Source organism: Vipera berus, assembly GCF_964194415.1.
Source record: "Vipera berus genome assembly, chromosome: 10".
In the NCBI taxonomy this organism is placed as follows: domain Eukaryota; kingdom Metazoa; phylum Chordata; class Lepidosauria; order Squamata; family Viperidae; genus Vipera; species Vipera berus.
In genome coordinates this window covers 22,005,549-22,032,042 of record NC_138213.1, presented here as the reverse complement: position 1 = coordinate 22,032,042, position 26,494 = coordinate 22,005,549, and the positions used below count along the sequence as shown (strand labels likewise).

Below are 26,494 nucleotides of genomic sequence, written 5' to 3'. Positions count from 1 at the left end.
TATCGAAGGGAAAGATATTTTCCAAGCTGGACCTACAAGAGGCATATTAGAGTTAAGATCAAGGAGTGAGACAAGTGGAAAACTGCCCCCTTGGCTGTTTCCAATTTAAATACTCCCCTTTGGTTTGCAAGGGGAACCCGCAGTATTCATGCAGCTTATCAATGAGCTGTTACATGAGCACCTATATAAGGGAGTTTGGGTGTACTGGGAGGGGGAGGGGGAAGGGGAGCTCGGGGCTACTGCAGTGTATTTCCTTTGTTTTGTTCCTTGCTCTATCCTCTTTGATGTTTCTTTCGCAGGGTGAGAATGGAATGTGCCTCTGGCCATCTGCCTTATTTCCCGACGCCGAGAAAAAGCATGGAGGCCTAACAACCTTGGAAGTGGCGCCTTAGCGTTCCGTTCCCACAACATTTTCATACCTGTGGATTGGCCTGTTTGAATCATCCGGGACAACTGGGGTGGGGTTTTCATTATCTCTTTTAAACCATTGATTCGCATGGGAAATTCTCAGATCCTGCCTTCTACTACTGCTGTCAACACTTTCCAATAAAAGTTCCTTTTGGAACTTTGGTTCTGCTTTCTTGGGAGGTTTAATTGAGGCAGGTCCTTACAGTTGAACACATAAAAGTGGTCAGGGCAGTTCGGAATAAACTTTGAGCAGCCAAACATGAAGCTGTCAAAATGCAAATTCCACAAAGAAAAACTCAATTATCTGGGCTACTGGATCTTGGATTAAGGGGGTGGAGATGGACCCGGAAAAGGCATGCACCATTCTGGAATGGGCGGCCCCCCACACCAGAAAGCAACTACAGAGTTTCCTGGGCTTTGTGAACTTCTACCACAATTTATCCCTTCATTTGCCCAGATTGTCCTGCCTATCATGAACCTGTTAAAAACAAATGGGGTTAATAAGCCAAAGCCCAGTCAGCCCCTGAAATGGACTATTGAGTGCCAAGTGACATTCGAAAAGCTAAAGAGCCTTTTCTCAGTGGAACCAATTTTTAAACACCCAGATCCAGAGAAGGGATTTGTAATTCAGGCTGATGCCAGTGATGTCACGGTGGGGGCCATGTTACTCCAAGAAAATGAAAAGGACCAATTACAACATTTGCCTACACCTCCCAAAAATTATCAGAAACCGTATGGCACTGGGCAGTCTGGGAAAAGGAAGCTTATGCAGTGTGCTAGACCCTCCTCACCTGGAGGCACTTCCTTGAAGGGAGCAAAAGGGAGCAAAATTCCCTTCCAAGTATGGACTGATCATAAAAACTCAAAATGCCTAGGAAGCTATCCTCTAAACAAGCACAGTGGGCCAAACACTTCCACTCATTCAACTTTATCTTCCATTATTTGCAGGGAGGGAAGAATTGTTTAACTGATGCTCTATGCAGAATGCTGCAATATAACAGCACCAAAGCAGAAGTAGTCAAGCCTTTATTATCAACACAGCAGTTAGCTGCCCCAGTGGCTATGAGATCACAAAAGAGAACACCATGCCACTGGACAGTGCTACCTCAGCAGTATTTAAACAAGCCTTAGAGAAAGACAAGTGGTTTTTAAAGCACAAAAACCTTTGTTCAATCCAGAATGTATTGTATGTTGTATGTTGTATGTTCCAGCCATGCAAAGGCTAAGAACTACGCATGTCTCCCATGACTCAAAACTTGCAGGACATTTTGGATTTGTGAAAACCCTACACCTGATAAAAAGGCAGTTTTGGTGTCCATTGCTGAAAAAGGACATTGAAAGCTATGTCGCCAGCTGCCCTACTTGTGTGGTGGCAAAACGAAGGCAGGGGAAATGCTGGGCTTTTTACAGCCAATAGCAAGCCTTTCAACACCCTGGAGAGAGATCTCTATGGACTTTATTGTAGAACTGCCAGAGAGTGCAGAAAACACAGTTATTTAGGTCGTGACTGACCTGTTCTCAAAGCAGGTGCACTTTATCCCATGCCAGAAGATCCCAAGTGCCAAGACCCTAGCTAAAATGTTCCTCCAACACATATATTGATTGCATGGAACCCCTCAGCACATAATTTCAGATAGGGGTGTCCACTTTACCTCAAACTTCTGGAGGGCCTTTTTGGATCTTTTGGATACTGAACAAGGATTAAATTCTAGTCATCATTCTCAAACAAATGGGGGGACAGAACGAATGGACTCAGTTCTGGAGCAGTACCTTAGATGCTTCATTAACTACCAGCAAGACAACTGGACTGAACTACTGACATTTGCTGAAGTGGCATAATAATACGTCCACTAGATTTCTACAATCACTGCAACCTTCTAAGAAACTAGGGTCCAAGTTCATAGGCCTCTTTTCTATCAAATGCATCATCAACCCAGTCACTGTGGAACTAGAATTCCAGCAAACCTAAGGTAGGTTCACCCTATGTTTCATTGTAGCTCGCTGAAACCAGAAATAACCTCACCTCTCAGACCCAAAGCAACCCCTGCACCACAGCCCATTATGGAAGAGGGTGAACCACAAAGAAATCCTAGATTCACATAGGCATCATGGGGCTGTCCAATATTTAGTGGCCTGGAAAGCTCTACCAGGGCAGGGGGTGTTCAGAATGCAGGGCTTCTTTTAGAGAGAAGACTTATGGGTAGGGATGAATGCTGCAGTGGCTGGAAACTTCAGAGAGGAAAAAGCAAGAATCAATAAAATTGTCACCAGTACAAAGAACAAAATCATATTCTTAAAAGCCCAGAAAAATTCAGTTTATTTAAGGTATATTAAAGTATTCAAAACATCACAATGATTTATGAGTGATATCTGATATTCTGCCTTCAGGTGCTTTGGAGAATGTCAACCTCCTCTTCTTTGTGACAGCCCCTCAAATATTAGAACACTGCTATTATGTCACCCCTAGGTCTTCTTTTCACTAGACTAGACATACTCAATTCCCACAACCATTCTTCGTATATTTCAGCCTCCAGCCTCCTAATAATCTTTGTTGCTTTTCTCTACACTCTTTCCAGAGTCTCAACATCTTTTTTATATTGTGGCAACCAAAACTGGATGCAAGCACAAGCAATAGAACATAGTCAAACTAGAATCTTGAATTTTAAGAGGGCTACATGGCGAATAATTTTAGACAGAGGAGTGCAGTTCACAGCAAAATTTTGGAGGAATTTTCTTAAATTAATTGGATCATCTCAAGGCCTATCAACTGCTTTTCACCCGGCTAGTAATGGGGCCACAGAATCCGCCAACAAAATGGTGGAACAATATCTTAGATGCTATGTTTCTTACCAACAAACTGGACTGACCTCCCTTTCGCAGAGGTGGCTTACAATAATTCAGTACATAGCAGCACCAGCTACACTCCTTTCCGGGTAGCCACAGGGGGAGAATTCAACCCCATACCGGAATACCCTCAGTTGCCTTGCACTTCCCAGTCACTTGATCAATGGGTGAGGGGTTGGGAAGAAGTTTGGAAAAATACAAAGATGGCCTTAAAAAAGACTTTTGAGACCTACAAAAAGCAGGCTGATAAAAAGAGAGCTCCCCAAAGAACATTCCAAGTTGGGGAAAAGGTCTATTTGTCGACCAAATACTTATGCCTTAAACTACTCAACAAGAAATTAGGACCGAAATTCTTGGGGCCTTTCCCTACTGTGAGAATCATCACCCCAGTCACAGTAGAATTGAAACTTCCCAGACTTTTGGGGAAAATTCACCCGGTGTTCCATTGTAGCTTACCGAAAACCTTTTGGGCCTCCACTTTAAGACCTCCCACTAAGTAGGCACCTGGACCCCTCATAGTAATGGATCAGACCCATTATGAAGTGAAACGTATTCTTGACTCTAGAATTTTTAAGGGAAAATTGAAGTACCTAGTACAATGGAAGGGATACCCATTTTCTGAAGCCATTTGGGTGAAATCTAGCAATGTGAAAGCTGACAGACTTATCAAAAAGTTTTATGAGAAACACCCCAACAAACCAAAAGCCAGTTCCTAACTTGTGTTTTGTTCACATTACAGGATCTGTCCTTTTTGTAAGGGGGGCCGGATGTCAACGCTGCTAACATCGAATGTTCTTGCTTTGACAAAAGATGAAGAAGCAGCTATTTCATATTTAAACTTATGTGTTACTTTAAGAGCTATAATCAGTTATTGCTGGAGGAGGGGGAGGAAGAATGTGTCTCAAGGCTGTCTTGAAATAAGAGAAGATAAGAATTTGGCGGGTTGTCTAACAGAAGGGAAAACTGACCCTTCAAACTAATTGGAGAGTGTGATTTATGACAGCAATGAAAAGGGGAATTGTGTTTAACATATTATGCTAAGGGGAGGGGAATTCAGATTCCAGCTTCTCCTAGCAAGGATTGCTGATGTTTTAGGGCTCTGATAAAAGACTTTTAAAGTAAACAATGCCTCAGAGTCATTTGAAGAGCTCATCTGTTGGAACCTTGACATCCTGCTTTCTTGGGAGAAATAGCTGAGGCAGGTCCCTACAGCTGCCCATCTTACACCAAACTCTGAGTTTTTCTTTTTGTAACCACAGAGTAAGAGATAATTTTATAATCACATTTGCATTTTGCTGCAAGAAAATCAACTAATTCTTTATCTTTTTGGCACCTTTGTCTTTCTTTCTTTCCCTTTTTTCTTTCTTTATGTTAGTTTTTGTTAGTTTTATCTTCTCTATAAACTGATTATAAACACACACACAATTACAGAGAGTGAGAGGAAAAAAAAGAGAGACAGGACCTGGTAGCTGGCAGCAGCTGCCTGAAATTGACAGGTTTTGCTGCTTTTGTTTGCTTCCTAAGTAGCTCCAGTGAGCACGCAAGGCAAAGAGCCAGCTCTAGCCCATACCTTTCTCTGTATATTCCTATTATATGCCCTTTTACTCTCTTGCAGTGCTTTTTTTGTAAAAGAAAAAGGTGCTGGAACTCACACATGTCATACAACCCACCTTGCTTACCCTACAAGTTTCCATCCAAAAAAAGGTGCCAGAACTCCGTTCTGAGTGTTCTATGACAAAAAAGCCCTGCTCTCTTGTAATCTCTTCATCTCCAATGAATGTAAGTACAAACATCCATTTTCTTCTTGCTAATTATCCTAGGACCAGGGTGAGTGTTTCAAAGGACAGGGGATGGGGGAAAGGGGCTACATCCTTTTATCAGCTTCCTTGTGAGTCACATTCTGGAAAGCTTCCCTGCCATTTGGACTCATCTGACTGTCTGTCTGATGCTGTTGAGCAAAGGAAATTTGAAGTAAAATCATAAACACAGATGAAGACATGTCATTTTTTTTACTTAATGCCCACTTTGCTTAATGATCAAGTTGCTGGTTTCCACTGTAGTCTCTAAATAAGAATTACCTGTACTAAACAAGAAAAATAAATACTATGAAAACTGCTGTAAACTCAGACTTGAGAAAGGTGCTATTTGTAGAATCTGGATGCTCAAAACTAGATTTTTGTATCAATCATTTATGTTGTTTGCTTAGCTAGTACTCTATTACTATCACTAAGCATTGCATCTTATGATTAGAAGTGTTGTATTTCCTGATTTATGATGAATATATTTTCATGTTGTATATGATCATGACTATCACTATTACTTGTATATACACTGAAAGCTTATGCACCGGAAACAAATTCTTTGTGTGTCCAACCACACTTGGCCAATAAATAATAAAGAATTCTACTTTAGAACCTAGAACACTTTTCTTGATCAGAAGTAATTTCTTAAAAGACCAGCTTTTGAAAACAAATTCCTTAGTACACAATGAATCATGTGCTATAAGTAACTAGAAATCAGGCAAAATTCCAGAGTATGTGATGGCTTGTACCTGATAAAGGATTCACGATCATCTGTCAGGAAGGACCAGCGATATTTGATTAGAAGGGGACTGTGGTTGCTTATACTGATGTCACGGATAACTTCTGTGTCGTTCAAGATGCAGCCAAAATTGAGATCCATTGTTTGGAAGTGGAGGTTTGGGAAATGCACTTCTCCCCGGAGATCGACATAGTCCACATGAGGATGCTCCAAGTAACGCAAAACAAGAACCTCTTCCAATACTCGACTACACAGGTCATCTCTATAGACGGGGTTAAACCTGACTGAAAGATGATGTATCTCTCCAACGTCCATCTTTATAGGCTGAATTGGAATCAAAGTTAAATACACATCAGTGATACTCAGAACAGTTTGTGCACGATGAGTTCTGTGCATGTTTTTAGATGGTAAAACATACCTTGAGGGCGTTCTAGGTAAAGAATGAAATGGGAGCTGGTTTTTTCCAGTTATGTATGTATCTATGTATGCATTTATTTATTTAATGAAATTTATTGGCCTCCCAATGCCAGTAGACTATAAATGGACTGAAGCACTTAGCAGAAGTCAGATGGGGGAAGAGTAGGAGGAAGCCAAGGATGTGGGCAGCAGCACTTCCGGTTTTGCGTCACGGTGAGACAGATGTAAGAAGGCAAGGCTCTGCCTTCCGTGCCCGATTTTGCCCTGATGGGGGTCCTGAAAAGGGCTTAAAGTCACCATGAAGAGGCGATGAAGAAGGAGGGGTGGCTTGTCGATCATGGAGAGATGGCGGTCTCTCCATTCGATCCAAAGAAAGCCCTCTAAACCAGCAGGGGAAAGACCAGCCACACCACTGTGACCAGCCATTAGCTGCTGATAACTGAAGAACAAAAGCTTTAATTAGCACATCGTAAACAGCATGTTTGGACTGGGTGAGATTATTGATCCTTTCTTTACTATTTTACAACTGAATTTCCTGGGAAAGGCTCTCAAGAAGCCTAAAACCTCCAGATGTGAACAGAAGCGGCATTTTAAATTTGTTATGGGGGACAGAAATACATAATACTGAAGTGAAAGTAATACAAAATTGCAATTTTGATAAATTTGAGAACTGAGATAATTGTTAAGATTTTCTCTTTGGAAAAAAACATTGAGATGAAATATAAGAAATCAATCCTTTGTTTTAAGAGTGGAAAATGGACTTTGAATTACATCTAGTGGTAGATTTGTGCATAGCACTATAATTTGCTTTGCTTGGTGATTCTTACCCTGGCATAATAGCTGACAATAAAGGAAAATATTGTGGCATACCTATCACCCTGACCTTCTTGGATTATAAATACCTACTGAGCTTGGCCTTTTAATTTCAAGAGCTAGTGGGAGAGAAAGAAAAAAATGACCTTGGACTATGCCTGGCTGGGAGAGACTTTTGAGCTGTTTTCAGAGAGGTTGAACTCTTTGAATACTTCAAACATTGTGGATTACAATCTTGTCTGATTGACAATTTTTGGGATACTTGAGACAAGGAATTACTATAAAATATTGCTTTCAGAACTGAACCTATACTTCGGAATCTATTGGACTATAAAGGATACATATAAAGACCAGAAAACTAATCTCCAGGAACGATGCCTCAAGAAAAAACAAACTGTTGTGATTCAGGGTCAGCCTGTGGGTTCGGCAGTTGGGTCGGACGATTCAGAGGAGGAGGGGGGTGTTGGAGAGGTTGCTGAGGGTGTTGGAGAGCTTGCTGATGAGAGCCCTCAGCCAGGCCCCTCCCACTTGGTTACGACACAGACCCAGCTGTGTGAGCCTGACAGCGTGGATGAAGATGACCCACAGCTGGCCCTGTTCAAGGACGCCCGACACAGGAGGCAGTCAATCAGGAGTAAACAGAGGAAGGCAATGGGGCACCTCGGAAGGAGGCAGAGAGAAGCCACGCCCTGAACTGTTTAAAAGGGGAATGCGTGGGAGGGCTGGTTTGCTGAAGGCAACCGTTTGAATAGCTCCTGTTTCATGGTTCGTGTCTTGTTTTTGCTCTGTTTGCTTTTGTGTCCATAAATTTGGCAGGCTTAGTTCCAGCCTCTTGCCTTCTTGTAAAGGGGTTGTCCCTGCCTTATCTGCAGGGCCGGTAGTAGGCTGGTACAGAACAGAAACACCTTTCAGAAAGAAATATATTCTATGTGTTAGGCATATGGTTATAGCCTACCTGGTTGGGTTGGAAATATATAAACCATGATGTTATAACCTTAAGGTGCTAATTGGCCAATGGGTGTGTAAGTTTTTCCAACGGCCATAAGAGGGAGCTAGGAATGTGGCTTCTCTCTCTCTCTTTGCTCTCATTGTTTTTGTTTTTTTGGCTTACTACTGTGTTAAACCTTAGGAACTATGTACTTGACCTTCAGACCGGTAAGAAGACATTGTATTTTGGATACTCCCTGGACTGTTGCTGTTGCTTATCTGTTGTTATTCGTGTATGATCTGGACTGTTTATTCGGATTGTGTTTTTGTTTTTACACCTAATAGTAAAGTATTTTTCTGTTTATCACAACTCAGTGTATCTGTGTGGTTACTGTGTGACTCTTACTATTCTCAGTACGCTTTTGCCTGTGTAGGTTCCTGATAACTCAAGAAGCACTTTGCTAATACTACGCTACAACTAATTCACCAAACAATTGCTGAATGCAAAGAGGATATAAAAAGAAATCATAGACTAAAAACAATTTAGACAATATCAACGAGCAAATCTCCAAATTAAATCTACAACTAGAAAGCTCCCAGATAATGACCACAAAGTATGAACAAATAATCCAGAAATCAAAAGACAAAATAGAGGAAATGGAGACAGGAAATTAAAAGAGAAATGGAGGGAGAAAGGAACTGAGAGTTGTTTAAGGAATATAAATGGGTGGAATTTCCCCCCCCCCCCAAATACTATACCTAAATTATCTTCCTCATGCCAAGCAATTGTTACAAAAATAGAAAGAAAAACCCTGGGCGATCTAATTGCCTTGGCTTGGAAAGCGACTTGGTAAAGAAAGAGAGAGTCAGATTTAAAAAACAGAAGATTTGACTTTTTAGAGGAGGCATTATAGGTTTAAATACTTCTTTGAATAAGATTAAAAGAATGGAAGACATTTAGATATAATTAGACTTTTATAATGAAAGATAGGATTTAGTATTAAGATGACTTTTTTTCTTTTTTGATATGGGAAATATGAAGATAAGAGGAGGATTGATTTGAGTAAAATTTTCAGCTATATAAATGTTTAATATTGAAGAAATCATAACTGATAAAGACATTTCAAATACTGATGGGAAACCAAACTTTAACAAGAGTACAAAAATAGGTTATTGATTAATGAATTGACATTATTGATTTATTAATTGATATTATTATTTATATATTAGTAAAGATGCTTATATCTAACCTTGCATACATTAACAGTACCAAAAATTGTAATGGAAAAAATATGGAGAAGAAAGGAGGATCAGGGAAAAAATACTGGATTGTGTAGTATTGAATAGATTTATATTGAAAAAATTAATCTTAATATTTGAACCCAGACAACGTGTTTGTTTACTAAACACTAAAAACTATAATTCTTAAAAATTAATATAACTTTAATAAAAAAAGGATGTGGGCAGTAGCTAAGGGGCAGCGAGCGAGGGGGGAATAATAGAAAGCATTGGAAAGAGGAGGGGGAGAACAGTTATTGGTATGCCTTCATTCATCAAACTTTAAAGCTGCCCAACTGCATAAGGACCCTGACAAGGGTACAATGTTAGGAACAGATTAGAATGATTAACAAATTTGAAAATATACATTATGATAATAGGTTACACTAAAGGATAGAAGAGAGAGAGGTGAGTCATACCAACCTTCCCTACTCAGCCTGAGTGGCTCTGGGATCCCTGCAGGTTTGGTTTTGTCCCAAGCCCATGCCACAAAAATATTCTATCAAACCAAAATCTGAAATTTGGCAGAATTGCTAAAATGTGATTTGCTTTTTTGGTTTTGAAACAAAACACATTTTCTGTTTCATGGACATTCCTAACTGTAATTTTCTTATACCATAATTAACACTTTCTGTCTCTCTAGCACAGGGGTGTCAAATTCAATTTCATTGAGGGCCGCATCAGCATTGCGGTTGACCTCAGGGGGCCTGGTGGGTATGGCCTGGGTGGGCGTGGCCTACTGGGTGGGCATGGCTAGAGTGGGTATGGCCTACTGGGTGGGCATGGCCAGCTCTACATCATTCGCATCAAGGGTGCCTATGGGGGCCTGGACAGGAGTGGGACAGATCTGAGGGTCTCTGCCAGAAGGAGGGTCTCTGGGCCAGGGCCAAGGCAGTGGGGGCTGTTCCCTCACTGTTTCCAGGATGGCTTCGTGGGCCGCATGAAACCACTTCACGGGCCGGATCTGGCCCCCGGGCCTTGTGTTTGACATGTCTGCTCTAGCATCTGAGACTGTTCTGCTATTCAGGATGTGGACTGAATTCAGATGAAGGACAATTCTCTTACCTGTTCAGGTGCTGGAATCATTTTGTGATTTACATCACAGAGGGCAAAGGGCTCTTGCAAAGAAAGGACAACTCTGAGTGGCAAAGAAGAAACATTCTTCAAGGACAGAGGCTTGTACTGCGTGGTCAAAATGTCACTGGGGTTCTGGAGAAAAAACAGAAAGACTGAGGATGAATCACACACACAGCCAAGTGCCATGCACAAAATAAGGTAGAATCACAATTTGATAGTGTTAGAAAAGACCATTGAACTTCAGTCCATTACTTAGTGCAGGAAACGATCAGTGGCCCATGGCAATTATTGAAGGACTACTAGATTTTTAAAATACTTCTGGACTTCCGGTTTTGCGCTCGTAGCACATGGTGACATGATAGTGGACCTCCGCTCCACATGGCTAGTTTTGTCCTGCCAGGAGGACCCTAGATGGGTCCGAAGTTGCCCTGAAGAAGTGACTGTGAAGGAGGGGTGCTCCGTAGATCACAAAGTGATGGCAATCACTTCATTTGATCTGGGGGAAGCCCTCCGAACCCAACAGGAGAAAGGCTAGCATGAGATCAGCATCTAGTCCAAGCTACTTGCAGCCTAAGTCCCAGAGCACAAACCTGAACATCTGTGAACAGCATGTTTGGAATTGGTGAGAGTACTGATCTTCTTTCTTTTATCTACTAATTGAATCCTTGAGAAAGGTCCCCAAAGCAAGAAAACCTCCGGAAGTGAAGGGAGGAGGCTATATCCCCATTCCCTTAAAGATGGAAGCGGCAAATTAATATTAAGGAGGAAAGAGATATAATAAAATTTGATTTAAAATACTACAGTCTGGACAAATCTAGGAACTAAAAAACTGTCAAAATTATACCCTAAAGAGTTTTTGATGGAATTATAAAATATATAACAAAAATAATTTTTGATTGAAAAAAAACTGAAAAAAGAAATTTTTTTTAAATTTTAATCCCATTTATATCCCGCCCTTCTCCAAAGACTCAGGGCGGCTTACAAGCTTAGCAGTAGCCTTCATTCTATGTATATGCCTGCTTATTAGGGCTTTCATACACCCCCCAAGCGGCATTATTACAAAGTCAGCTTAATTGCCCCCAACAATCTGGGTCCTCATAATAACTGCTGACATCTAGTGGAGAAATAAGGGACGCGGTGGCTCAGTGGGTTAGGACGCTGAGCTTGTCGATCAGAAGGTCGGCAGTTTGGCGGGTCGAATCCCGAGTGCCGCGTAACAGAGTGAGCGCCTGTTACTCGTCCCAGCTTCTGCCAACCTAGCAGTTCGAAAGCACGTAAAAATGCAAGTAGAAAAATAGGGACCACTGCAGTGGGAAGGTAACAGCGTTCCGTGCGCCTTTGGCGTCTAGTCATGCCGGCCACATGACCACGGAGACGTCCTCGGACAAGCGCTGGCTCTGCGGCTTTGAAACGGAGATGAGCACCGGCCCCTAGAGTCGGAAACGACTAGCATGCATGTGCGGGGGAACCTTTACCTTTACCTTAGTGGAGAAATAACTGCTGACATCTAGTGGAGAATCAGGGAATAGAATACTAACAATAAGGACTCAGAAATTGGCAGAATGCCTAGAAACAAAGAAAAAGCTGTCCTTTTAAATTGCAAATAACCTTGAAGACAGCTGGGAACAAAAGAAGAGCCAGATATAAGATTAAAAAGTATCTGAAAGAAAAAAACATCTGGACTGTTGCTTAACATAACTGTTTATGGAAAAGAAAAACCTTAGCTTTTGGCTAATCTTTTAGAGGAGAATCTACAGGAAGGATTTCAAGTGGCTTAACACACTGAATTGTAATTTTGACTGACTGATTGACTTTTGAATTAAAACATTGATGAAAGATTATTTGAAGGGGGGAGACAACATGGATATCACATGATGGATACCCTAGACTAACACCAATCACATCTGCTAACCCGCATTAGACCAGATAATGATCTATTCCTTCCACATGCCAATACAACTTCAAAAACGACCCTCATTCCCTGAGGCCCTTAGGGCAACTACCCTAGGCAGTGGGAAGACAAAGGCAGAGGGTGCTAAGAATCACCAGGTTAAATCAGGCTGCCTTTGGACTTTGGATATATGAACGGTCAACATTTGAACAATGAAAATGGATGCTTGACTACAAGAACGTCTGATTGAACTCAAAAGTATGCATTGGGATATCATTGGATTATGTGAAACATGATGAAAAGGTGAAAATTTAGTTGAACTGGATAGCTCTGGGCATTTACTCTAGAGGTAACAAAGATGGTCGATGTGGCGCAGTTGGTTTTTTCATCAACCGAAAGCTGAAAAACTCTGTAGTAAAATTTGAAATGCATCATTCAATTGAACAAACCATACAAGCTTCAAATCATCCATGCTTATGCACCAACAATAACCTATAGCAATGATGAGGTCAAAGAATTTTACGATGATGTAGCCCACCTTCAAGACAAAGAAAAATGCTGATACAAAATACTAAACTCTATCCAGAGCACATTACAGTAGTCTAATCTGGAAGTTACTGGTGGCATGAGTGACTGTGAGTAGTTTTCCAATCTAGGAACATGAGTAATTGGTGCACACACAAAGACCCTCAAACTGAGGAGTGGCCTGCTTGTGGCACTGTTTCCCCCTCCAACACCAAAGCTAGTATGGCCCTAGAAGCAGCAAGCCCCAAAATTCAAAGTTCCCCCAGTCTGGGCAGAGTTCAACTGAAACCTGTTGTTCCCAACCCAGACCCTCACCATCTCCAGGCACTGGGATAAGGCAGCCGCAGCTTGGTTTAATTTGTCAGGGCATAGCTGTATATATGTGATGGGAAGGATCTGGCCAGCTCCAAGCTTTCCCAAAGAGAGACCCGGATTAAAAGACTGTGCAGTCCACAGCTGGAGAGGGAAGGGGGAAGCAATTCAAGGTAACCTCACCCTAAAATAGTATGGGCTCCATGTGTCAAAAATTTAGAAAATACTTAACTTGACTCAGTTGGCATCTCTCTCTCTCTCTCTCTCTCTCTCTCTCTCTCTCTCTCTCTCTCTCTCTCTCTCTCTCTCTCTCTCTCTCTCTCTCTCACACACACACACACACACACACACACACACACAGAGTGAACAAAAGAGAAACAATTCTCTATCTTTCCTACCCCTGGGTCACTCTGACCGGCTGGGCCTAAAGTCCAGGCTGGGCTCTATGTCCTATAACTGAGATAAGGAAGAGAAGCACAAACAGAAAGTCAGTGTTGAAAGAAAAAAATTCAGCAGGTTACTTCAGATATGTCTTGCAGTCTTATCTATATACAGGTTTTGACAATAATATTTTCATACCTATATATAAGATACCCGATCATAGAAGGAGGAGGGATATCTTATAAATAGCATGAAAATATAGAGCGGCGAAGGGGCTTGTGTGGGTAAATGAAATTGTGGGCTAAGTCATAGGGCACCTTTGATACAAAAATTACAAGTGGCGCAAAGAGCCATGGAAAGATACACTCTCTACATTACAAGATAAGACAGAAAGACCTGCACATGGATTAGAGAACAAATGAATGTAAAAGTAAAAGAACTGAAATGGAAATGGGCTGGTCACATAGCAAAAAGAACTGATGGCAGGTGGACCAAGGCAGTCATAGAATGGATCCCACTGTTCTGTCCCAGCCTATGTGAGTACTTGTTCAACTGCTTTACTCACAAGAAGAAACCCCTCTTCATGGAACCAGGCAGAACCCGCAAGAAAAAACAAACACCTTTTATTTTGACATACCTGACTCAATGTCCAAGACTGCAGAGGCAAGCAACACAATCCACAAAAACACAATCCTCAGCACAAACGGTTGCCTTCGGCAACTAGCACCTCCCACACCTTGCCCCTTTATAATCCAGCCAGAGCGTGGCTTCTTAATGACTTTTCCTTTGCCTCTGAAGCTGCCCCACTGCCTTTCTCTGTCTTGTTCACCTTTCCTCTCTGCGCATCCGGGATTGGCCCCAGCTGTTGCTTATCATGTCCAACTCAGGCTCCCAGCACAGCTGTGTCTCTGCCAGAGCATGAGTAGAGGGGCCAGGCTCCTTGTCTGACTGTGAGTCTTGGTGCTCCTCACAGCCTTCCTCTAACTCTAATGTCCCTCCAGGCCTCTCCTCCTCATCTGAGTCCTCAGACTCAGCTGCCGGATCCACTGGCTGGCGAGGAATCACAACACCCACTTGATAAAAACTGTACATAAAAGAAACCTAAAACAAGATGGAGAGACCATAACAGCAAGTATTGTGGGTCCAATTAGCAAAAGAAAGCTCCAGACTGTATAGTTGGAAACAGGTGGAAGAGGCTTTCATCTGCAGTGGATGGAAATGGCTAGAACAATGATGATGATGATATAAGATATCGCTACCTTATCAGCCTAAATACCTTAATATCTAGAACAAATCCCCTCGTTTTTCAAGTTCTGGCTATGTATGTATTAGCTTTTATACTGACCCTCCCCCACAGCACTGGCAATCTCTCAAAGGACTTGGGATTCCAATATCCCAGAGGGAGCTGGCTCACAGAATTCTGGTCTTTGGGCTAGTCTGAGGTCAAAAGCCAGAAGGATCTCATGGTATCAAAGCACTCACCTTCTCCACACGGAATGTAACTGCTCTGGAGGAAATCTGCAGAACTGGTGCGATGAATTCACAAGTGACATCAACCTTCATGATACGTTCTTTTCCAGACTGTTTCCCTATGATTGCGTGGCAGAGCAATCTCTCTTTAACCAGCTGTTCAGGCAAAGAGCAGCAGAATGAATGTGACTGAGCCAGCTGGTCAGAAACCCCATGGGTCCCTTGGAAATGACTCCTTCAGTCAGTTTGCCACCCAAACCTCCTGTTCACCAGGTACTCTGCCCAGCTCTGGTGCCCCTGTAGACTGACTACATTTCTCCTCTTTTACTGCACAAGACTTGAAGCTGATACAGTGAGATGATTGCTTTCCATCAAGAAGCTGTTCCCCCACAAGCATCCTGCAAGCAGCTCCTTCTCTAGGCCAGGGGTCTCCAACCTTGGCAATTTCAAGACTAGTAGAGTTCAATTCCCAGAATTCCCCAACCAGCCTGGTCCTCTAAACTTTAAAGCAGGCGTCTCCAGCCTTGATAACTTTAAGACTTGTGCACTTCATCACCCAGAATTACCCAGCCAGCCATGGTTCTCTAAAGCAGGAGTCTCCAGCCTTGGTAACTTTAAGACTTGTGGACTTCAACTCCCAGAATTCCTCAGCCAGCATAAAGTCCACAAGTTTTAAAGTTGCCTAGGTTGGAAATCCCCACTGTAGAGCAGTGTTTTGCAACCTTAAGCATGTTAAGATGTGTTGACTTTAATTCCCAGAATATCTGGGATTTGAAGCACCCCAAGTCTTAAAGTTGCTAAGTTTGGAGACTCCCGCTCTAGCAATCAACAGAATCCCTTCCCCTCTCTGCCTGCTTTTGCTGGCCTGCCCTACTTGGAACCAAACAGCCCAGAAAGAAGAACAGCTTTATCCTTCTTGTTGTTTCCCATTTCTCCCTGGCCCATGAACCATTTTGGAATGAAGATACTTTCTGCCATCTCACTGGGAAGGGCTTCCTCCATAAGAAGGTACCCAGAGGCTGCTCAGGAAAGCCCCCAACACTAATCCCCAACACTAACATGTCCTACTCAAAGGGGAGCCAGGCTGAAAATGGCCCCTTCCGTCATCAGCTGAAGGAGATTTTCTCAGGACTCCAGGAGCAAGGGCAAGTTACATCATTTCCCCAGTAGCAGATGTAAAAATACAAACTGTAGCAGCATAGTTGTCTCAGAATAAAGAGGAAGAGAAAAATTCAGCTCTGGGCTTTAAAAACTCAGATAAAGTTTAAAAGCCAAAAAAGGTGAATGAAACACAGACAGGCAAGAAAACAAAGCATGTTATCCAATAACATTTATAACTTTACTTGGGTGATTTTTTTGAGGTGACCATATGGCGCCCTCAGCAGCTAACTCCCAAAGGTGCTTTTTCAAAAGGCAACTGGGCTTTCTTTGTTTTCTCCTTGAAGACATCTGGCTTCTCATCCAAAACTGAGGGAGCTTCTTGAATGAGAAGCAAAATACTTTGAACAAAAAAAAAAGTAAGAAAGTCCAGTTGCCTTTTGAAAAGCACCTTTGGGACAACCTGAGAATCTCCATAGACATACAGCAGCTAAGCGAGGCCTGATTGTCTTGATCATATAATTCTAGCAATTGTAGCCACCTGGCCTGCTCAGGTGCCAACCATTCTCAGAAACTGAAATGCCATGCCAACAATCAACACTTTGTATCCTAGGGAAGGGAAGATTAGAAGGAACTCTGGAGATCACCTGCCCACAAGCACAGGATCCAAAAGAATACCTTGGGAATATCAGAAGATCCTTCCAGGACCATGTCCATACTCTTTCCTGGGGCCAGTTCCATTCTCAGTGGCTGAAGCTTGAACACAGGACCCTGAGGTTCCGTGTTTGGGGGGATGGTCTGGCTCTTGGTGTTGGCGCTGATGGCAGGGAGGGTGTTGTGCTGACGAAATGGGGCGAAACCTTCAGTCATCCAGTAAAGCTGATGGGTGCGACGCCCACGGTTGGTGATCTTGAAACGATAGCAGCAAGGATCCAAACTAGAAAAGTGACAGAAGACAGGCCTATGATACAATTCCATTTCAGAGGAAGCAACCAGATGCAAAATACAGCAAACAAATAAAGATAAGATATAAGAGAAAAATCTAACTAGGTTACACTAATACCACTCACCACAAATAATTCTAAACTTGGCTATCAATGAAGCATACAATACACTGCTTTATATCACTTATCTTTTTTGAGGATCTTATCAATTCCATCCAACCTTTTCTAAGTCATTCTGTTTTTCTCAACCTCACTGTGGCAGCCCTGAAATACTGGCAGACTGCTCTCATGTCCCCCCCACGCAGTCCTTCTCTTCATTAGGCTAGTCATACCTAGTTCCCACAACTGTATATTTTATCCTCCAATCCATAATCTTTACTGCTCTCTGTGTTCTTTCTATATTCTCAATAGCTTTTTTGTATCGTGGTGACCAAAACCAGATGGAGTATTCCAAATGTGGTCTTAGAATTTACAACCTAAAGCTTTCTGAATAATATGGAAAGTGTAGAGCAGAATGTCTGCAAAAATGACTTCTTTATATTAAATTCTTTTCTATGTAGAAAATGCCAATATTTGTCACATTCTCAGGTGACATCCTAGACTCATTTGGAACTGGCTAAGCTCAAAAACCTCTCAGAGCTCTGAGTAGAAAGATTTATTAAGAAAAATATAATAGTAAACAAAAACAATATTGTACAAGAAATTCAGTGAGGACTCTATAGTTGAGAAATCTGCTACTTTTTTGTAAATTATTACTAGACTTACCAATGTGAGAGTTAGCTCTCCCACTCTACTTCTTTCAAATTTAAAATGACATATTTAGAGTAGACCTTCTGAGGAAACTGTCAGGTCCCACTTCAAACCCACATCTTAAGAAAATAGAACTCTTGGAAACAATTTCTTCCAAACAGGAACTTTTATTAAGAGTAGGTGATAGCAGGCATAATAGACAGGATCTGATTCCTAGAATCTAAGTTTTCTTTTATCTCAAAGTGTTGTTCTCCTTCAACCATGATTGGAGGTGGTGGTGGAAGTTTTGGCTGTAAGGATGTCTGTTCTCTTTTCAGCAAGCTGCAGTGAAAAATTGAGTGTATTTGCTTGAGGGCTTTGGGTAATTCTAATTCTATTGTTACTGGGTTTATGATTCTTTTAATTGGAAAAGGTCCTATGTATTTTGGACCAAGTTTTTTTACAGGACTGTAGGGATATTAGGTATTTTGTAAACAAATATACCATTTCTCCTACAATGAATGGTTTAGGTTCAACTCTCTTTTTATCCGCTTGTGCTTTGTATGCTTGTCTAGCATTATCCAGGGCTTTCCTAACCACTGGCCACCTGTTTTGTAATTGTGCTATCCATTCTTTCAGTGATGGGATTGCTGGTTCATTTGGGGTTAGTTCTGGCATAGGGTTGAAACTTTGACCAGTGGCTACTTGAAAGAGAGTGTAGCCTATGCTAGAGTGGACTGCGTTATTGTAAGCAATTTCTGCAAAAGGGAGGAGGTCTGTCCAATTCGTTTGCTGGAAATTAATAAAGGATCTTAAGTATTGCTCAAGTACTGAGTTTGAACGTTCCATCTGACCGTTACACTGAGGATGATGACTAGATGACAGTCCCTGAGTGGTCCATAAGAGGGATAATAATTCTTTTTTTTATTTTTTTTATTTTAATTCCATTTATATCCTACCCTTCTCCGAAGACTCAGGGCGGCTTACAAACTTAGCAGTAGCCTTCATTCTATGTATATGCCTGCTTATTAGGGCTTTCACACACACCCCAAGCGGCATTATTACAAAGTCAGCTTAATTGCCCCCAACAATCTGGGTCCTCATTTTACCTACCTCGGAAGGATGGAAGGCTGAGTCAACCTTGAGCCTGGTGGGATGCGAACCTGCATTAATTGCAGGCAGCTGGTGTTACTTAAGGAGGCATTAGCCCACTGCTCCACCAAGGCTCTTTCCAGAATTCTCATGTAAATTGCACTCCCCTATTTGATATGATGCGTTGGGATGCCCCATGCAGTCTGTAGATGTGCTGCACGAATAGTTTTGCTAAGGTTTTTGTGGTGGGGATATTTTGGCAAGGGTTAAAATGCACTTGTTTTGAGAACAGGTCCATAACCACCCAGATGACAGTGTTTCCATTGCTTTCTGGTAATTCCACTATAAAATCCATTGATATTTCCCTCCATGGGGCTGAGGGATTCGCCACTGGTTGTAGCAGTCCAGGAGATTTCCCTTGCAACCTCTTGGCAGCTGCGCAAGCTGGGCAGCTAGCCACATAACCTTCTATGTCCTTTTTCATTGATGGCCACCAAAATTGCCTTTTAATTAAATGTAAAGTTTTTACAAATCCAAAATGCCCTGCTGATTTTGTATCATGACACAGCTGCATGAAAATGACCCTCTGGGTGGCTGGTACATATAACTTCTCCCCCACCCATGGCAACCCATCCTTGATCGTGCACACATGTCTATTTTTCTGGAACCATTCATCTGTTTTTAAAGTTTTCCGGAATTCGATTCTGGTTTGGCTACTCAGCTGCGGCTTTATTTTGGCTTGGGCCCTGGTGGTTACTGGTGCTGCCAGTTGTGGTTCGGGCATGAATGGTTTAGAATCAGTGGCTCACGTGCTGTTATATTTGGGCATGTTAGACAGTGCATCTGCCAGGAGGTTCTTTCCCCTCCCCTGGCAAGTGTTTGAGCATGAAATGTAATTGGTGAAAGTGCTGGGACCAGCGGGCTTGCTTAGGAGTTAGTTTTCTGGGTGTTTTTAGTGCTTCCAAGTTTTTGTGGTCCGTCCAGACCTGAAAGGGGATTTTATCCCCATCAAGAAAATGGTGCCATGTAAGTAATGACCACCACACAGCGTACGCTTCCTTTTCCTACACAGCCCAGTGTTGTTCTATCTCAATGGGTTTCCTGGACATGTACGCACATGGTTGCAGTACCCCATCATCATTTTCTTGTAATAATACAGCCCACACTACCACATCACTTGCATCCGCCTGTATTACAAAGGGTTTATCTGGGTCCGGGTGCCTCAGTACGGGTTTGGCAGAGAAAAGTCTCTTTAACCTCTCAAATGCCACTTGGCATTCCATTGTCCAATTCAGTGGCTGGCTGGGTTTCACTGAGCCCCCCCTTTCATTTTTAACAAGTTCGTGAGGGGCAGGGCTATTTGGGCAAGTGAAGGGATGAACTGGTGGTAGAAGTTTGCGAAACCCCGGAAACTTTGTAATTGCTTTCCTGTGCAGGGTGGTGCCCGTTCTAGTACTGCCCTGACCTTCTTGGGGTCCATTTCGATGCCCTGTGGGGATATGCGATACCCCAGGTAGTCTATTCTTTCCTGGTGGAATTCGCATTTCGATAACTTGGCATATAGGTGGGCAGCTTGCAGGTTTTTTAAAACTGCTCTGACTAGGTTGACATGCTCCTTTTTGGACTTGGTGAACATAAGAATGTCATCTAAAGAAACCAGGACCCCCTTAAATAAGTGCCCCCTTAACACTTCATTGATTAATTGCATAAATACTGCGGGGGGCCCTTGTAGTCTGAATGGCAAAACTTTGAATTGGTAGCATCCCATTGGACAATTAAATGCGGTCTTCCATTCGTCCCCTTCCTTAATCCTAACGTGGTAGTACACTTCTCTTAGGTCTAGTTTGGTTAAAAATCCTTCCTTTCGATAGGTGGGCTAACATGTTCTTCATGATTGCATTCAGGGCGCAGTAAGCCACGCACAAATGCAAAGTGTCATCCTTCTTCTCCCTAAAGAGGACTGGGCAGCCACTTTGGGTTTGGCAGGTTCGATAAATCCCCTTTCTAGATTTTTAATTATGAATCTTTCCATCTCCTCCATCTCTTTAGGGCTCATGGAGTACAGTCTGGGCTTCGGGAGTTTTGCCCCAGGTGTTGTGGCCCCGAGCCTGTCCTACCCGAGGAAGAGGACTCTGAGGATGATGGGGAGGAACTGGCAAGGCCTCCCTCTCCGGGACCCTCCCCTCTGGCAAGGCCTCCGTCTCCATCTGAAGGCCGACAGGAGCACCCTGAGATTAGCCAGGCTGGGAGTGAGCCAGAGCAGCTGCAGCAGATGGAGAGTAGCGGAGATGAATCATGGCTAGATCCCCGAGAACGGCGCAGAGCCAAGCTTTTACAGCAGCGTAGGAAAAGTAGGAGGGTCAGGGATTAGCTGAGTCACTGAGCCACACCCCACAAGGTACAAAAGGGGGTGTGGCTGCTCTCAGGACGTTGTGGCGAACAGTAATTTAATCAACTTCTGGTCACATCTTTGGAATTCTGTCGGATTTACTACCTGTTTGAAACCCTGGCCTGAATTCTTGACAACGCTTCTGTACGTCTGTTTCTGGACTGTTTGCTTGGACTCATTTTGAGTAATTGTTTGGAAGTTATCTCATTCCAGCAGACGCTTGAGGTAACGAGCCTATTTTGGCTGATTGTTTGTATTTTGCTGCCAAGGCCTTATCAGAAGGCAATTACTAAAGCCTGAGGAATTAACCCTTGCTAGTCGTGCCTGCTTGTCTGTTTGTACCCCGGGGGGGAAACAGAACACTGGGTTTGAATTCTATTGCAGTCTGTGGATCAGTGAGGAGGGAGCTTATCCGCCCATTCCTCGCTGAAGACTTCAGCAAGGTCTCGGTATTCTTCAGGTATTTCTGGTAAACCCTTCTCTTCTCCCACTGATGCTTTCTCCATTCCTAGGATTGGTGGGACCTTTTGGGGTTTTAAGTTCACATGATCCCCCTTTGGGAATTTGAGTTCTGCCGTCCTCCGATTTACCCAGGGGTTCTATCTCTTTAGCCACTACAGCACCAGGATCATTGGGCATTCCATGCCTGGTGTCACTACAAATATTATGTCTTCTTCTTGGTCCCCCAGGGATAGATGGATTGGTAAAGTGACTAGGGTAGTTGGCACACACACACCGCTATGGACCCATCTAACTGGCTGAATGAGATCGGCTGTCTCAGCCTCCTCATGGGGATGCCCAAATTCCCCACTAGCATCGGGCTAATGAGGCAGCAGGTGCAGCCAGAGTCTATGAAGGCTTTTACTTTGACAGCTTCGGGCATGGAGGGGGCTAATATAGTCACTGTCTTGAGGATGGGCACGATGGGTCCACTTACCAGGAGTTCACCTTCTGAGTTGTTGTCCAAGGTATCTGCCACCTCTGCAGTGTAAGCTGGAAGTTTCCTGCCCATGCGTAGCAGATGGTGGGGACTCTACTGCCTCTGTTGCCCTCATGGTGGGTTCTCGTGGCTTGGCTGGTGACTTCCCTGATTTCCTGGCTGGTGATCGGTCTGGGTTGCATGGAGGGACTTTCGAGCGGCACTGTATGGCACGATGCCCCTCTCTCCTGCATTTGAAACAGCCTGTTGATTTCTTGGACGTGGCCGGTGGTTTTGCTGGTTTGCGCGACGGCTCAGGAAGCAAGTGGCCCCATGGTTTTTCTCTGCGGTGTCTTTTCAGTAGATTGATCTTTGCTTCCTTTGCTAGGACATACCATTCGTCGAGTTGGCGTAAGTCTTCTTGAGGCAGGCAAGCATCAACAGGTCGTAGTTTAGGTTGTCTTTGAAATGGCTAAGGAGGATGTCTTCTGGCCAGTTCAGCTTGTTGGCGATGGCCCGGAATTCTTGTGTGTATTTGGCTACTGGGCGTCTACCCTGCCTCACCGTTTTGATTCTCTCGTGGACTTTCCAGTCAGCCAGGGGGTCCTCAAATCGCCTTCTCAGAGAGGACATTAAGTGGTTGAAGTTGTGGAGCTCTGGGGCATTGGAATCATGCAGGTTCACCATCCAGTCTGCAGCTGCCCCGTCCAGAGCGGATTGCACGATATGGATACAGACGTTGTCGCTGGGGATGTCTCGTCCGTACTCTTCCATGTAGCTCAGGACTTGGGTTAGGAAGAACCCCAAGCGTTGTGACTGCCCCCTGAATTTCATGTCCAGTGGCGGGAATCTTTGGATGGATTGGTACCTTCGCCGTCAACGGTGTTGTCTCCCATCCTGATCGGCAGTTGCAGATAGGCGGGGAGTGGGGGCTGCCAAAGCGGTGGCTGCTGCTGTTGTGATTCAGGGTCAGCCTGTGGGTTCGGCAGTTGGGTCGGACGACTCAGAGGAGGAGGAGGGGGGTGTTGAAGAGCTTGCTGATAATGGCCTTGAGGCTCTGCAGAGCCCTCAGCCAGGCCCCTCCTACCTGGTCACGACAGAGACCCAGCTGTGTGAGCCTGACAGCGTGGATGAAGATGACCCACAGCTGGCCCTGTTCAAGGACGCCTGACTCAGGAGGCAGTCAATCAGGAGTAAACAGAGGAAGGCAATGGGGCACCTCGGAAGGAGGCAGAGAGAAGCCACGCCCTGAACTTTATAAAAGGGGAATGTGTGGGAGGGCTGGTTTGCTGAAGGCAACCGCTTGAATAGTCCTGTTTCATAGCTCCTGTTTCATGGTTGGTGTCTGTTTTATGTTAATAAATTTGGCAGGCTTTATTCCAGCCTCTTGCCGTTTGTAAAGGGGTTGTCCCTGCTTTTTCTGCAGGGCCGGTAGCAGGCTGGTACAGAACAGCTGCCTCAGTGGACGTCCCCAGGAGCATTCCCCCTCAGTGTCTCTCTGGCTGCGGTCCAAGGTAGTGGAGCAGCTGCGGGGTTCAGGTTTCTCATCCCCAAGAGCGCCAAGGGTTTTCCTCATTGGATCCTTTCTCTTCGCTAAGGTGAAGGGATCTCTCCATTTCTTGCTTCCATCCGGGTTGGTGGCTGCCATGTCTCAGGGTCACCTTTCTTGATCTCTTCTCCCACTTGTCTTTTTTCCCAACGCCCATCAACCACCGAGGTTTATGGCTGCACATCTCTCCCACTTCTTCTTCCGAGGAGTAGGGTGTCTTGGATCCCGATAGCTGGCAGGGTCCTGGCTGGAGGGAGGGCTCCCACTTTGCAGTGGGTTCCTTTTTCCCTGCCTCAGTGACATTGTAGTTTTTGCAAACTCCTCTGGTAAGGGTCTTCCTTCCAGGTTGACTATTAATGCAGATCCTGTCTAATGTCAGGTCCCACTTCAAACCCACATCTTAAGAAAGCAGAACTCTTGGAAACAATTTCTTCCAAACAGGAACTTTTATTAAGAGTAGGTGATAGCAGGCATAATAGACAGGATCTGAGATTTTTCCGTGCAATGCAGTAGATTATACTGTCCCCAAGCAGGACCCCACCCCATAGATCAACCTCCCGATGTGGGATAGCCAATCCTCAGGTGTTAAGTCCATTGTGGGAACTGGGAAGATAACATCGGCCCATCTCCAGCTCACGCAGCGAGGTCGGCGGCTTTTCCACACCTTCCTCTGAGAGTTTAGACATAAACCAGGCACTGAGGTTACATTCCTTATTTCCTCCTTTGTTCTTAACTAACAGTTTAAAAGATACGAGTTCAGAGAGAGAAATAATGCAGGAAACAAGTTGTTGAGGATACAGACCCAATAAACAAAGTAAAGGATTACATTTTAGCGAATAGAGGAAGTGAAAGTAATAGCCCTGCAGGCACATCCCCCCTCCGCCATGGGAGTATGGCAGAACCCAGGGAAAGGTGGGATTTATTCTTAGATCAGAGAGGATAGACAGAAATGAAATAAAATAGGAATGGGTTCTGACAGAAACACATAGCCAGCCAGGGGCTGCATGATAAGCAAAGTCCTTGCCCCATTGTTGGAAGACTTTCTAATTCCAGATCCGCATTTCTGATGTTCCTCAACCTGCCAATCATTTTGGGCTTGACATTCAAACTGTTTCATGCAGTTCTCTAGTGCTAGAACTTTATGGGCTGTTATGGACAATTTCTGCATTTTTGTCTCTGCCCTGCTACCTGATTGCTGATGATGACTGATGGTGTCCAACTGATGCTCCAGATGTTTTGGAATCGCACCCAATAATCTATTGTTATTGGCAGTATCTGTGGGAGATAACCAGGCTGAGACCAAGGGACATCATCAGTCTCCAGTCCCTTCGTGCCCACAAGAAATCTAAGACCAGCCCTCCTTGAATTCCACTGACTCTTATTTACCACCAATTTGCTTTGACTGTTAGTAATTCAGATTCTTGTTTAGAGGTAGCATGGAACAAACTTGTACTCATTTGAACCTCCTTGACTCCTGATTTCCTGCACTTGACAGTATCTTTGCTTTCTCGTGCCATAGTCATTCTATTTTTATTATTAGATGATAAGATTGGGCTACTTAGCATATTTATCATATTGGGAAAGCTGACCATCACAGCAGAATGAAAATAATAGAATGAAATTGCAGATGAATTTGGGACATTGAAACAGTGGGCAAAGAATAACAAAATGAGAAAATTGAGCTATTACATTTGAGGAGAAAATATGCACATACAAGCCGAGACCAAAAATAATTTCTACATACAGCAGATATAAGTTGCCTCTATTATATGCTTCCCTTCAGCTCTTTCTTCATCTCCTCCTTGACGAGGAAGAAAGAGGTGGAGAAGCAAAGAGGGCCAACTCCTTGATTTCCCCTTATCATATCTCTCAAACTTGGGCTTTGGGGAAACAAAGTCATCATGTGAACGCGTCACCTCCCCGAAAGGAAGAGCACAGAAGACCATCCAGTCAGAATCAAAAAAGGGCAAGGAAGGGGCTCTTGAAGCAGGGCTCTAAGGGGTTTTAGATTGAAGCCCAGTTTTATGTTGATAATGTAGTGGAATTGGTTCAAAGGCAGCACTGTAAACTCAGCAAAAATTAATCAGAAGTATAAGACCCTAACAAAATATGTGGTTGTTAACTACAAAAATGCGAGCTGGCAGTCTGGAGGATATCTGACAGGTCGCAACTGGTAGCTGCTACCTCTGGTAATCAAGAATGTTTTTCAGAGTGATTAAGGAAAAAATAACACATTGATGGCAATTCTATGGCTGCACTATCATCCTTTGAAAATTCCTCAATGGGAAATGAATTCAACCATATTACAGATTGTAAGAAGATTGTTTCTGCTACTGATTCTTCCTTCCTTTTTGGGTTGCTTTGTACAGAAGGGGCGGGATGGGTGAGCAATATCACATTCTCAATATTAAAAATCTGGATTCAATTACCTTTCTATTTCATAGAAGCACAGAACTGAAAAGCACCATTTAGATAACCATGTTCCTCAAATCAGGTATCCAAATCTACCTTCCATAATTTAAATCCATGTCCTAGCCTATGAAACATTAAAGTTTTGACATTTTTTTCATGTAATTCCCCTTCACACATCCAAGCCTTCTCACTGCCTTTTCTCTCCATGTGTTGCAGCTTCTCTGAATGTGCAGCTTATGATTACACTTGTCTTTTCAGAAGAAAGGCCACACTTGTATCCGGCTTGTGATGAAATGCTATCCCTAATACTATCCATTTCATTTATACTATTATCAAACCAGGTATCTCCCATACAGTATCTTAGCATTGTATTTTTTTCTGAAGTAAAGAACTTTGTATTGTTCTTACAGTTATTCATTATTCATTATGTTCATTACATTTCATTGCTATTCCGTACACTTCACTAACTATCAATTTA

The 26,494-nt window shown here is 43.3% G+C and overlaps 1 protein-coding gene across 1 annotated transcript in view; it reads right to left on the bottom strand.

The window, feature by feature from the left end:
• Positions 1 to 26,494, bottom strand: part of HYDIN (HYDIN axonemal central pair apparatus protein) — a 350,217-nt gene that overhangs the window by 222,558 nt on the left and 101,165 nt on the right. Inside the window, exons 20-23 of the mRNA XM_081335684.1 lie at positions 16,661 to 16,919; positions 14,897 to 15,040; positions 10,294 to 10,437; positions 5,804 to 6,117 (exon numbers count right to left, since the gene is read on the bottom strand). Coding sequence (XP_081191810.1) covers positions 5,804 to 6,117; positions 10,294 to 10,437; positions 14,897 to 15,040; positions 16,661 to 16,919 — 861 coding nt within the window. The remainder of the gene's footprint in view (positions 1 to 5,803; positions 6,118 to 10,293; positions 10,438 to 14,896; positions 15,041 to 16,660; positions 16,920 to 26,494) is intronic.